Source organism: Chenopodium quinoa, unplaced genomic scaffold (genome assembly GCF_001683475.1).
Source record: "Chenopodium quinoa cultivar QQ74 unplaced genomic scaffold, ASM168347v1, whole genome shotgun sequence".
Classification (NCBI taxonomy): Eukaryota; Viridiplantae; Streptophyta; class Magnoliopsida; order Caryophyllales; family Amaranthaceae; genus Chenopodium; species Chenopodium quinoa.
The window spans coordinates 11,317-25,683 of NW_018745086.1; the positions used below are offsets into that span (position 1 = coordinate 11,317).

The 14,367-nt window shown below is 34.4% G+C and overlaps 1 protein-coding gene and 1 long non-coding RNA gene across 2 annotated transcripts; one reads left to right on the forward strand and one right to left on the reverse strand.

Annotated features, from left to right (window-relative positions):
* Positions 1-368: 368 nt before the first annotated feature.
* On the reverse strand, positions 369-4,306 carry LOC110709935 (transcription factor bHLH137-like). The gene is made up of 8 exons (XM_021888187.1): positions 3,689-4,306; positions 3,465-3,605; positions 3,163-3,228; positions 2,987-3,055; positions 2,321-2,407; positions 1,988-2,209; positions 1,377-1,514; positions 369-436 (listed from the first exon to the last, which is right to left on the reverse strand). Exons 1-7 carry the CDS (start codon positions 4,025-4,027, stop codon positions 1,419-1,421), a joined length of 1,020 nt encoding a protein of 339 aa, XP_021743879.1. The 5' UTR covers positions 4,028-4,306; the 3' UTR covers positions 369-436; positions 1,377-1,418.
* A 7,558-nt stretch (positions 4,307-11,864) lies between these two features.
* LOC110709934 lies at positions 11,865-12,862 on the forward strand. Its single transcript, XR_002509066.1, has 2 exons — positions 11,865-12,244; positions 12,327-12,862. It is a non-coding gene; the product is annotated as an uncharacterized LOC110709934 (long non-coding RNA).
* Positions 12,863-14,367: the final 1,505 nt, after the last annotated feature.

Here is a 14,367-nt window from a genome sequence, read left to right on the forward strand (position 1 = left end):
ACAAAATAGAAATTTATATTTTTGTCCAATCCTAGTTAGGTCCAAACTGTAACAAGTTTCTAAAACTATTTTGATGACAGAATTGATAGTCAAATGGGAACATAAACAAGGATCTTCAAAAGATATGGGGGTCCTTATTTGGTTGGATATGATTTTGTCCTTTATTTTATGTTCTTTCTTTTTTTCTCTATTTTTTTTTTCTAGCTTCCATTGATTTTGGCTTCTTCAAAAATAAGCAATATAATATTTTTAATTGAAAATCAAGAATCATAGCCAGTTTGGAGTAAAGGAATTTCTTCTTCTATATCAATTGTTGGAGCTGACACAAAGTTGAGAGAATTCTCCTTTCTTTTCATCATTTGTGTTTCTTTGAACATAATGTCTCTTCAATTCCCTTGCTTTGTTGGCACCTCTTTCTTCATATAATCTTTGCATTCTGGAATCACATACAAACAATAAAAAGAGGATGTGATCAGTATAAAGTAGACGGAAATCAAAAGGCTTTATTTGAAATGCATCGTACTTAATTTTAACTAAAGTGATCGATCAATTTTTTCATTATACATTATGATGTAACTTTTTAAGGTTAAATTTTGAAGAGTTGTGGTTAGATGTTTGAAGCTAGAGTATGTAAGATTGACGGGATTGGTTCATCTACGATTTTAAATGTATATTTATTTTCTTGTGCCTTAAAGTCTCAATGAATGAGACCATACATGCATGTCCATCGTGATTGAAGTCCAATGTGTTTCCAAAACATGGCATTTTGGCAACAATATTGATGTTTAATAACTAATTTGTCATTTTTAATATTGTTTAAATCCAAAAATAATATATTTTGCAACTTGATAACAATAACATGACAAAAGAACCTAGCAAATGGGGATTTTTTTTTTTATTTTCTATCTTTGGTTGGGGGCTAGGGGGTATTAGGAGCAAGCTAGGCCCCATAACATGCCTTGATTGCCTAATGTTAGCCCTAACTTCAAACAAGGAAGACATGCCCTCACCCCTTAACCTACCCCTTATAAGTTATGAATGCTCAATCATGAATCCTAGCATGGGAACATAACTTGGTAATTTTTTTTATATAATTTATATGAGGTAAATAAATTTATAGGTACATCAGATATTAATTACATCAGATATTACAACTCCTTGGAACTATTCTTGATCTTCATTTCACCCTTAACTATATATGTTCCAAAATCATTATATAAATTTCCTGAACTGTCACTGATAAATTCTAACACGGGATGCAGTTTGTGATTTAATAATTCCGCCTTCCAGATAAAGGATTGGTAAAAATGGAAACTCTAGCATGGTAAAGCATGAATGTATGTAAGCATGTATATAATTTTATGATATATACTTACAGTTTTCTAATAAAAGAGATTTCTAGTAAAAATGATGATATTCTACTGAAATGAATACAAGTTGTTGGTGAATCCAAGTTGATTAATGATGCTTTGTCGTTGCTGCTCATTTAATCCCCAGTATAAACTCCCGGCATCCTGAAAATGACATATTTAATTAATTCATAATTAAATCAAACAATTCCAAAATTATTTTGGCTTACTACCAAAAACTATTTTAAACATGGTGGTCCTTCCAAACAACATTTTGGCCAAACTACCAAAACACATTTGAGTATGATCCTTCTTACACAATTTTATTTTATTTTTTGATAGAACACGATCCGATTTACTTTTCATTAGTTTCTAGTTTCCCACCGCGTTTTCTTGTTACAATAATCAATGTTTTCCCGATTATTTATTAATCTTTAAAGAGTACATACACTAGAGACGGTTGGGAGACTAATTTAAAATGTGTTGAAAATTTTCAACACTAGATTAAGTACATTTTGATTTGGTCCCTACTACTAATATTAGTAATTGATTTTTTTGGTCCATCCAATAGTGAAATGTTTGTTCTAATCTACCTATCTTTGTCAAAGTAGGTAAAATATGATCTGTTTTTACAATACCTGTAAAGGAAGCAAAGTTGGCTTCTGCTCCTGTTGTTGTATTAAACTGGTTGAGCTATCAACAACAGGGCTAGTAAAGGTGGGAGTTGAGGCCGAGCTCGTGGTGGAGCAGCTCACGGCGTTGGTGGTGGCGAAAGCTTGTGGTTGATCGATGCTACTACCACCGTTGCTGGTGGGTTGCATTAGTGGTTGCATTGGCAATGTCATGCCATTGGTCATGGCCTAAATTTTCATGACAATTCAAATAATAAGAATATAATAATTTGGAAAAATAAATAATCCAAGGTTTAAAAAACATTACAATAATTCTAAGATAATAATAATAAATTGTACCTGTGTTCCAAACATCATAGGATCATGATCCATTAATCCAAAATTATATACCATGGGGTCCAAAGAAGCAAGCTTCATTGACAAAAACTGTTTTTTTAAAAAAAAAATGAAGATATAATTAAGGGTACATTTCCCAAAGAAAATCTTCAGTTAACTTAAAGAAATACGTAATAGTGATGCAATAATATGCAGGTAATATTCTATTGGAATTATCATAATAGGGTACTTTAAACCTTTTGCATAAATTATTACATGGTCTAAAAGTACAATATACTATACCATCATCTATAGTTTCATTAAATTATTAACAGATTAAAGATTGTAATTTCTAAAAATCTTGCCTTAAATAGAAACATAATCCATAAAAATACTAATGATATTGTGAGTTCAACCCAAAAGTATTTGAATATGTTAAGATAGTGACAATTAATGTATGTAGGAAAATTCTCTAGTGGTCGTATGTTGAAGATAACAAGTGTAATAGGGCAATATAACGACAAAATTTACCAAGTTGGTGAAAGTTATAATTGACATAATAGAATGGTCGTATCCTAAAAGGTTATCATTCTAACATAATTAGTACTCAACGATAACTTGTATAAATTTAAAACTCATAGTTTAATAGTGGATGCATGTGTCGATAAATGAAATTAAATTTAAATATACCTCGACTTGACTTTGTAAGGATTGGACATAATTGATAATCTCATCCAACATGAGGGCCTTTCCGGTGACCTATTTTCAACCAAGACATATGAACTTGTCAATTAAACAACTTACACACAAATAAATCATAACAAAATAAAACAGAGTATACCATAAATAATTCCTGTTAAACCCACCTTGTCACAACCTGGAACAATTGCTTGCAACATCTTCATTCTCTCACTGATTTTTTCTCTCCTCACCTGTCAAAATCCCGAATATTAATACATTAAGTTTTTCTACTGTTAAGAACATGTTTGGTATCGTTGTAAGTTTTCAAATAAATCATTTCAAACTAATTATACAGCAAATGTTTATAATAAGATTTTTAAATAAGAAAAAACCAAAAAATAGAAAACTAAACGTAATGGGTCCGAATGGTCCGATCATAAATGATAAAATAATAAACGATAATACGTATAGGAAATGACTATTATACCCTTTCAGCAAGGCTGTGGCTATCAGTGGCTTGACCCCTCCTTGCTCTAACATGAATGTAACCCTTTGGTGGTTCATCACTTTTATCTTTCATTGCTTCTTTATCTTCCTTCTGTTTCTTACACTTTGCTTGTTTAACATCCTATACAAAATCACCAAATTCATTTAGGCATATTATCAAACACCTAACGTGCATTATATAAAAGCTCCATTCAAATGGAATACCTTAGAATTAGCAGAATTTGAGGAAGACCCTTTTCGAGACTTCCTCTTTTTATCAACAGGAACCGAACTTTGAGTCATTTGATCACTACTATCACCTTTATCCGCCATTGATAAACTCTCAGTCCTCTGTTTTTCACTCACAGAAGAAGGTTCATTATCAATGGAAGAACCCTCTTGACTATAAATGGTAAAAGGGTCCTGGGATTTTTCAGATGATGCGTAAAATTGATTGGATTTAGCAATAAATTCATCGAAAGCTCCAATTTCAGGAGTTTTAATGGCGGGCATGAAAACAGAGTCAACTAAAAACGAAGCAGGGTATTGCTGAAAAGCTGCCATGGAAGCTAAGTAAAGTAAAAGCTTTTTGATGGGTATTAATTATAATGGAGATTGAAGTCTTTGTGAAAATTATAGCACAGGATTTGAATTGGATTCTCTGAAAAAAAAAATGGAGGAGAGAGAAAAGTGAGTGTGTTTCTGAGTCTGAGGTTCTGAGTAAAGGAATGGTAGAGAGGTATATATAAAGTCTGAAACAGAGGAAAAAAACAATAGCATCGTTATTGTTGGTTTTATTGCTTGGAATTTTATTTTATTTTTAATTAATTAATTATTATTTTATTTTATTTTTTTTTGTAAATTAAAAAGAAAAAAAAAATTATGTGTAATTTGACTGGTCTTGTCTAACCCTCTCTTTCTGAAGCTGTTGTGAATAGTTAAGGTTGTTTGAGGGAAGGTGGGGGCTACTTAAGGAGATGAGATGGGAGCTTTATCATCAAGGTTGTTTGTTCTTTTTTTTTTTTTTTTTGATGGATGTTTAATGTCTAGAACTATCCATGTTTGATGAGGTGTAGTGATTAATTGAAGGGTTGGATGAGGATTTTATCAAAATAAAATGTGTTGTTAGGAGATAAGAATTTGAAGCTTTTGAGTTAGTTGAAGCATTTCATTCTTGGTTCGAAAATTGAACACATTTATAGTTTCTTTTCCCGATTTATATTGTTGATTGACTTAACATTTTAAAACGCACTGTCAAATACAAACAGTTTCTTTACAACAAGTCCCTATATGAGGCAACTTCCTATACCCGTGCCAATTGGTGCATGACATTATATTACTCGTTTATAGTTGTGTATAATACTTGTTGTACATATGCAAAAGGTTGGCTTGAGGCAAGTGAGCCTTGGGGTTTCATGTTTTGCACATGCGATCGCGGCTGCTTTGTGACATTGCTCTATAAATGTCTTTAACAAAACTTAGCTAGTGTTATAGGCTCAAATCCAATGGAGTGTGATTTTCACTTATCAAACTTAATTATTTGAACTAAATTGATTTTATTTGAAAAAAATAAATGAAAATAGAGTAAATTTAATGCAACCATTTTTTTGTCCACTTATTTCAAGTATAATAAGTTTAAATTAAGTTTAGAAAAAATGAATTTGAGTTTTTCTTAGTTATACCCCTAAGGTAGTTGAGTTTTTAAGGTGTACTCATGCTTTTTCAAGTATTTAAGTCGTGCCCTTCAACTTCTTATCAATACTAAAATGTACCCTTATTAGTTATTTAAAATTTAATTGAGAGCGTGATTTCGTGGCTTTAGTTTTCTTTATCAGGGTTGTTGTGGTTAAGATTTCTTTCACGTATCATTTCCTTACCTTTTATCATCTTTTTATTAAATTTATAGTTAACTTTAGGTGACGTGAAAGTCCCAAGAGGACACCATTTATTAATGGTAGTGAGTTGAGGGGCACAACTTAGAAATTTGAAAAAGCATGGGTACACTTTAGAAACTCGACTACCTTAGGGGCATATCTTAGAAAAACCCAATAAGTTTTAATAACGATTGATAAGGATATTCAAATTTAAATTACAATTAAGATAAGTTTTATTTAATAAGTTTAGTTAAGTTCAAATAAGTAAAAATTAGGTGAGTACAACACATCCCAAATCTACATTACATTTTAGTATAGGTGATTTTTTTTTTTTTTTTTTTTGAAAGAATAGTGTAGGTGAGTTTAATTAGTTTAGACAACTAAGTTTACACTCCCTCTGTTTTTAATTGTACCATATTGTCTTTCGGTCATGTAAATTTTTACTACATCGGCTTTATTGTAAATCTACTAATTATAAAATGTCAAAGTTAACATAATTATAAAATGTCAAAGTTAACCACATCAAACAATTTTTCAAAAAATGAGTGAATTATAGTAAATTTTAGTTAAGATAAGTTACGAAAATAAACAAATACAAATAACTCAAATACATCATAATCTTGTCAATTACATATTGCTTCTCCTGTAGAAATTGGGTGGTGAACAAAGATGGGGGAATATGCTTGCCTAGAGGATCCAGATCTTGCAAGACTAGCTAACGTGGTTAAGTTGCCTGGCTGGGGGTGTTCCTGAAAAGCCCCTCCGACAATCGAGTTGGTATGCGAAAAATTATAATATTTTTTACATGCAACTTATTATATTACTACCTCCATAAAATATTAGTTGCAACTTTGGGGCATTATTTGTACTCGATATAAAATATTCTAAAGTTATAATTAATATTTTACGAAGGTAGTACTACATATTCACCCTATATATTTTTATTGTAGGCAGCAATGATTTTCAATTTAATTTTGATTTAAAGTGGTGAGAACAAAAAGTTTCCAAGCAAAGATAAATGGTAATTTTTTTTAACTGTAAGGAGAAGAATTCTGCTCAATCAACACCTCTCGAATCTATTTTGATCACTTCTAATTGGATTTAATTTTAAGTCATAAGGCCAACCTCTTATCACTAGATGCCCCTAATAATTAATGTGGCAATGAATTATAGTCTTAAAACAAGATTGCACTAATCTTGCTCTAAGTAATTTTCTCTAAGAAGTCATTTAAACTTTTAAATTAAAAGCAATTTTCACTAAGAAGTCATTTAAATTTTTATAACTAATTTTAATATGTGATATTGCAGATAAATTAAATTATACTTTGTATGAACTTATACTTTACTATGATTAATAAAACTACTTCATTTGCTTAGATTGATTATTAAAGCAACATTACTCACAAGCTTGTACAAGTATATTTGTGTACAATAGTTAGTTTTACATGGAGTATTTATGATGTACAACTAATAATAAATACGAAGTAAATGATCTTATGAAATTTCGCAAAATTTATCAATTAATAGAAACAACGACACAAACAACCAATACAAACACCAAATTTACATGTTTCGTCTCATCCAAACCTCGAACAACCCTACTGTTCACAGTTCATATACTTTATACTACGTATATATTATTATCAAGTTTATAATAATATAGACATATAGTCATGGTCTTAGATCATAACCAACAGTCCAACTTAAAAAAATAAAAATGAGCACTTCTGATGTTGGAAGTAAATTATCAAGTTACTACCAACAATACAATATAAAACACAATAACTATAAAAAACAAGAGTACGAGTAGAGCTACCTTAGCTTGTAGCAGGCGTTTTAGAGTTATTTGAAACTTCTTTAGAGAGTCTTCTGAAAGCCAGATTATTCAGATAATTTTATAACGTTGAATTATTCATCAACAACCATTTAATTCGTGATCAATTTACTATTTTCACGATGTTATAAAGTAGCAGCGATTATTACTTTTTACTACTATGAGCATGCAATAAATTTTTCTCCATGCAATTATAAAAAAAAAAAAAAAAAAAAAAAAAAGGCCTGGGAATATGTTTATTTTTTATTTATTTTTTTTTGACAAAGAGTACTAATAAAGAAAACAAAACAAACAGAGACGACAAACTACATTACGCCGAAACACTAAAGAGACACTTGCGAGTATTCGAGCCAAGTTGGAGTACTTGAAGTCCACACTAAGCCCGCGATCACGCTTTGCACCCACACGAACCACTTGGAAACCTGCAACCGAACTTGGTCGCTCCACTACCGAACCTTTTTTTCCTAAACCGATGATGAAAAATAGACTTGTGATGGCGAAGTGGTTGACCCGAAAACTTGGCACTGGAATGCAAAGTGGATAACTGAAAACTAAACTCACAAACTTTTCCCACAAAATCCTGCGAACTCATCCCTCCCATATAACTATCAACAATAGGAAGGGCGGCAGTCATGCACTCTGAACTGTTGTTCGGCACTGGAGCACCTAAGGACTGCTGCAAAAAAGGAACTGGCAGGGACTCTGGTATGGGCACTATCTGCTGCTCCTCATCACAGGATACAATTCGTGAAGTAAAGGAAGAGGACCCTTCAACACTTGGCTTCACATCGTGGGAGACCTTCATTGTAAAAGAGGTAATCACCTCCTCCGGAGAAGACTGCAAAACCGGAGAATACATGGACTGGGATATGGGAGTCGATGGAACTCTGAAGTAGACATCGCATGTCGCTCCAATCCACAAAGGAACATAGCTGAAGAGGAAATAGAGGTCTCTTCTTCCCTAGAAGTTACATCTTGGGGGACCTCTGTCTGGATAGAAGTTTTACTCGGACGCACCCGAACTGACATTAACGACATAGACTTAGAATGATAGAACTAAATGACCTTGCCTTGCATGACCTGCTGCAAATTTGAGGAAGAAAGCCGAAGGGATGAACTCGAGCCATGTCGAGAAACAAACTTATGCATACGAGAGTCTTCGGATTCTAGATGAAAAGTTTCTGACAACTTACAATCCCCGCCTTTACTAACCAAGTCTGAACCCTTGTTTGTACTAACGGGGTCCGATTGGAAATCACACTCCATATCGACACTTACTGAAACCGTAGGAGAAAACTTACAATTCCTGTCTTCACTAATTGAATCCAATTGGAAATCACACTCCATATCAATACCCACTGAAACCGATGGTGGGAGAAGACATTCTTTATCACCACCAACTGAATTAGGAAATAAAACTGGCTCCAAAACAACATCAGAACTTAAAACACTACCCTGAAAGTCAGCAAGTGGAGCATCCACCTCTGCGGCACAACAATCCTCTTTGGTCGGACAACTTGTTTGACAATCATCAGGGACTTGGGAAGTCAATTCATCTTGGGTAACAGACCGAACCATCTTACCCTTCAGTGTATGATCGACAAAAGATTTATCCTGTAACAAACCCTCAACACAGTGCAATTTTGATAACACTTCTATATTATTTGGATCACTTTTAGCAGCCTTAACCAAATCCTTTCTAGCAGAGCGAAGCTTGCCCAATTCTTGATACGCAAAAGCCCTCCGATAAAGAGCCTTAATATGACAGGAATCAAATTGTAACACAAAAGAACAAAACCGCACAACAACAGAAAAATCAAGAAGCTTCAAAGCACAAGCCGCAAGATTGAGATGCAAAGCAAAAGCCAAAGATCGAAAGGAAGAAAAAGCTTCCAAAGAACACGGCATAGTAAAACACAACAATTTACTAGCCCACTCATACTTAGAAAATGCAAGTTTAAACTTGCCAACCTTGAAGAAGGAGTTCTCTTGCTCCTTGAACTCCGAGGAACGAACTACATCACTAGGATTGTCCATAGAGGAAAGATGATGGATAATACTATCATCATTAAAATCATCTGGAATATGAAAAGTAATGAAGGCAGGAAATAAATCCATAATAAGACCTTGAAGCCAAACTAAGAGTAGAAATAAAAACCTACACAAGAACAAATAAACAACCTAGGAAAAGGAAGCTTCACCTAACTCAACAGCTACAAAAAAAAAAACCCAAGGAAACTCACAACTCTAAAAAATTAAACTCAAAACTAAAACACAACCTTCAGAACCTCGAAAACATTAAAATCAAAACTCTAAAAGAAACCCAGCCAAAAAAAACCATGGCAAAACTCAAGAAACACAACTTTAAAAAGGAAAAAGAAGAACAAAAAAAACATAACTAAACAAAGTACTAGAAGGAAACTAGAGCATAAAACAACAGAGAAAAACTAACAAAGGAAATAAATAACCAAAACGGAGATGAATTGAGCGGTAAACAGAGGACAAGGGAACGAAACACCTAGAAATGGAGTGGTCAGTTGTAAAAGCCAAGTGGGTGAATCTGTTCGTTCTCCCTTGTCAGCGGTAAACCCGAACAGTAAAAAAAGGATTATAGGCCTCGCCGGCGACGACTAGGAGATGAAAACGCCGGTCGCCGGCGAGCAAAACGGGGAAGGGGGAAGGCGGTGGAGGAAGCGGTGAGGGTTTAGTGAGAGAGAATCTGGGTCGGTGCTTAGCTTCAAAGATTCCTGGGAATATGTTTATGTGTTGCTCATCGTCTATAATTGTTAGATTAGTGTCGTTTGATACTCCCCGGTATCTTAATAATTACAATACTTTTCCTTGGACTGTTTTATAATTAAAGCACTTTTCATCCGTTTTTATAGTAATTACAACACTTCCTTACTTGATAAGGACCTACTATTATATTTTGCCTTCTAATCTATATGCGAGTATAATGATCATATTAGATGGGATTCATGTTCATTTAAAATCATATTCATAGTACTCTCTACGTGTTTTTTTTAAGTGTTACACTTTCTTTTTTGGAAAAAAGCTACATTAAAATATTATATCTCTTTCCTCTCATGGTCCCCACCCAAATCTACTACTACTTTTTTTATATTTTTTCCTCTCACATTCATTACTTTTCAATAAACTATTAACCCACTATCTTTCTTTTACAATTTTTTAATACTCCAACTACCCCACTTACCTTGTATTTTATTTAAGTCAATTAAATTGCCTAAAACTATGTGTCTGTCAAACTGTAACACTTAAAAAAACATAGAGGGAGTAATATAGATTATTAGAGAATTTAAAATGATAGCAAAATTTATTATCTTAACTATTACTCCGGCCATATATAGATTATTATTAGAAAGTGCAAGATAGGTAACTTGTTTGGTTGAATAATACCAATTCGAAGTATATATAATGTCAAATGGAAAAGTAGAATGCCCGATCCTAAATATGTAGGAATTTATCTATCTAGTCTTCAGACTCTCTACTAAATAAAAGCCTATTCTGTTCAACTTAATTTCATTTCATTTCAGTTTATTTGAACACCAATCAATTTAGTTCAATTCAGTTCCTAATTTTCTTCTCTCATATACATATCATTTTAGCTCTATTCAATTCTTTAGTTCAGTTGTTTTCAATAAATCGGAACAGACCCTAAGTATCCGTAGAAATCTTTATATGAAGTCTTTCCCTAATTTTTTTTTAAGTTAGAAGTTTAACCAAACAACAAGAACAGTCCATAAGACCATAACACAATACATTATGATTGGATAGAATAAGTTCTAGGAAATTCTAGATTTATTTACAAGTCACACAATTCTAATTATGTACTCCTTGGAAGAAAAGGAAAAAATAAAAAATAAATAAAAAAATCAAATCATATATGCTAATCATATAGCATGGTGTCAACTCACACGTACAGTCACACTCACAGCTTATTGACTGCACAGTTGTGATGCACCTTTATTTTTAACATATTTGAGCTCTTTCCCAAATTAAAGTCAAGAAGAACCGCAATTCCCAAATTGCAGCCTAAGTTTTAAGAATTCCCAAAGTACCGTCCACGTCACCGGTTCAGGGGGAAGAAATTTTAAATCCGGTCTACAGCAAAACCGCTACCTGAAGTAGCGGTTTTTACTAATAAACCGCTACTTCAGGTAGCGGTTTCTTTTTAATAAACCGCTACTTCAAGTAGCGGTTTTTGTTTAATAAACCGCTACTTCAAGTAGCGGTTTTCTAGCAGGTATAATTTCCTGATTTCACTTTCCTCTTTCATTTTCGTCTTCTCACCAAAATCCCATCCACGCCTTCCACCAAAATCACACCTCCTTCAACGGAAGCCGGCGCAGCCAAGGAATCCACCGACGCCGCCGGAGCATTCCTCAGCAACGAAGGCCGCCGCTGTTGACGCCGAGGGTTCGACTTTAGTGGTCGGCTTCGCTAATTTCAGAAGAAACGTGCTGATCTTCTTGTTTGTGGTAAGTGCCCTAATTATTTTTTGTATTCAGTTATTGGGTTTGTTGTTGTTATTGAGTTTGTTGTTGTTATTGAGTTTCAGAATTGTATGTATGTGTTGTTGTTGTTGGTTTTGGTTGTGTTGTTGTTGTTAGTGTTCTTGTTTATTGTTGTTGTTATTGAGTTTCGGTTTTGGTTGTGTTGTTGTTGTTAGTGTTCTTGTTTATTGTTGTTGTTATTGAGTTTCAGAATTGTATGTATGTTTGTGGTTGGTTTTGGTTGTTGTTGTTGATTTACTTACCTTACATATAACCCTTGTAGAATTATTAATGGTTTCGATCACATTACTCAGTTGCTCTACACAGGAAGGATCGAAGGGGACAGCGTAATTGGGAGATTCGGCATTCGGACCATGTACACGAGTGGAGTCGACGAGAGGCATTAGTCGTCCAGGGATACCCGTTCACTGGGACTTCTTCCCCGGCCATGACAGAGTACATGGCTTGGTACCGTCGCATCACGAGACTGGTCATTACTCCACCTTCGCAGGAGCGCCTCCCGAGTCATTACCAGCCAGCTACCTCTGACCTCCTGCTTGTATGAACTTCACTTCATTTCAATCTAGTTCTTACGTTTTTTGATTTCATTTTACTAACATTAAAACTACACTTAAATGTAGGCACATGCATTTGCTGATTTGCACGTCCAGCTATCGGGAGCTACTGAGACCATCTCCCACTTGCCACCAGAGACGGCTATACCATTTTCCATATAGACGATGCAGGGTTTTACATCATTTTGTGGCCAAACCTTGTCTAGGGTGGGGCAGTCACACCTTATTCAGCAGCCTCGACCGTCCACGTCTTCATCTTCTACTGTGCACACTATGCCGATCAGACCACCACCTCATCGTGGAGGCCATTCAGCACGTGCCTTCCGTCCACCGACTCCTTCTCAGCATACTATCATGACATCTCCTCCACTAGTGCATCGCCAGTATCAGAGAAACCGACGGCGTAGCAACACTACATCTGGGGTTGGAGTTGGCCTGGATGACATTCCAGAGGAGACAGCTGCATCATCTTCATCGTCACCTCATGGGAAGAAGCAACGCCCGAGCTAAGTGTATATTTTGGAACTAAACTAATTTTTTTGTAAATGCTTAGAATTGGATTTTGTTATATTTAATCAATTGAAAAATATTCGACTTTGCAATTTCGACTTCCTTAGATCTTCATAAACTTGTTATTTATGGTGGTTGTGTTGAAAATATGCTATATATCTCATGTTTTACAGGTACACAACTTGCAGGTTTTTTTTTTGAGTGATTATGCAAGTTTGAAAAAAAAACCAGTCCAGGGTAAACCGCTACTTCAAGTAGCGGTTTTTCAAAGTAAACCGCTACTTGAAGTAGCGGTTTTCCAAAATAAACCGCTACAAAAAATAGCGGTTTTTTGTAAACAAACCGCTACTTCAAGTAGCGGTTTTAAACTAAGAAACCGCTACTTGAAGTGGCGGTTTATTGCAAAGAAACCGCTACTTCAAGTAGCGGTTTACCCTGGACCGGAAAAAAAAAAAAAAAACCGGTTTTTTAACCAGTGCTTACGTGGACGGTAGAATGGGAAAATAAAAAGATGTGGCTGCAATTTGGGAATTGCGGTTCTTCTTGACTTTAATTTGGGAAAGAGCTCAACATATTTTGCAGTAACAGTCAAATAAAAATAATGCCACTTTTTAATATTTAATTTTGTCTTAACTTATAATCTTTCCTTAACTAATACGAATTAGTACTAATTAATGATTATTCATTAGAGGATAAAACAATAAAGTGTTGTTATCTTATCAAGTTACAACCATCTAATCTAATATGGTATAAGACGATGAAAACGATTAAGGTGACAAGTTCTAAATTAAATGAAGATTTGGTGCACTGTCCTGGATTATGTCACTGTTACATGCCACTGGGGTTAAGACTGGTAACTTGTATTTTGCGCAAATTTATTAATTAATAATGACATATCATAAAAGATCATCTTTGGAGTTATGAGAGTAAGAAGATCGATATTTATACTCCCTTTTTCTTTTTTTCAATATTTGTAGCGCTATTTAAATATTCTTTTTTACTTAGTTTTTTTTACTATTATATAATGAAGGCAAAATTAGCCTCAACACTCTGAAATATGGCTTGGATGCACCCAACACTTTATACTTTGCTTAGTGGCCAAAACACTACAAACTAATGAGTTGGGTGCAATGCGCATTGTTAGTAAGTTTTCCGGCCACCATTCTAATTAATCAAAGCTGGTGATTTTTTTTCGATTTGCATGCCAAAAAATGTCCCTTAAAGATTTCGGAGGTCATTTTGTTCCTTATTGAGTTGATTTTGGTCCGAAAATGGTTGGGTGCCGAAGGAAGAACAAGATGAAGTTGGTTGGGTGGGAGGAAGAAGATGAACAAGACAAAGTGGGTGGAAGGAAGAAGAAAATGAATAGGCCAGGGAAACGGATGTTAACTACAAGCCGTCGATCCCTCATTGCAACTACAGTACGCCTAGTGTGGGGCCTCCATACCTTTGGAGCCACAATCGACTGAAGTAGCCCGAAATGAGACCGTCCAAAAGGACGAAGAAGGAAAGTTGTCCCAGCACCAAACGGCCGGCAATGACTCAACTCCGCATGTCGAGTACTTGAGGACTTGGCCAATGGGTTCCCAAACTGATG

Coding starts and splice junctions, on each gene's coding strand:
- LOC110709935 (XM_021888187.1), bottom strand. CDS start 4,027: ATGGCAGCTTTTCAGCAATACCCTGCTTCGTTTTTAGTTGACTCTGTT. Junction 3,606..3,688: donor CAAATTCTGCTAATTCTAAG/GTATTCCATTTG, acceptor GATTTTGTATAG/GATGTTAAACAAGCAAAGTG. Junction 2,408..2,986: donor CCTTACAAAGTCAAGTCGAG/GTATATTTAAAT, acceptor TTAAAAAAACAG/TTTTTGTCAATGAAGCTTGC.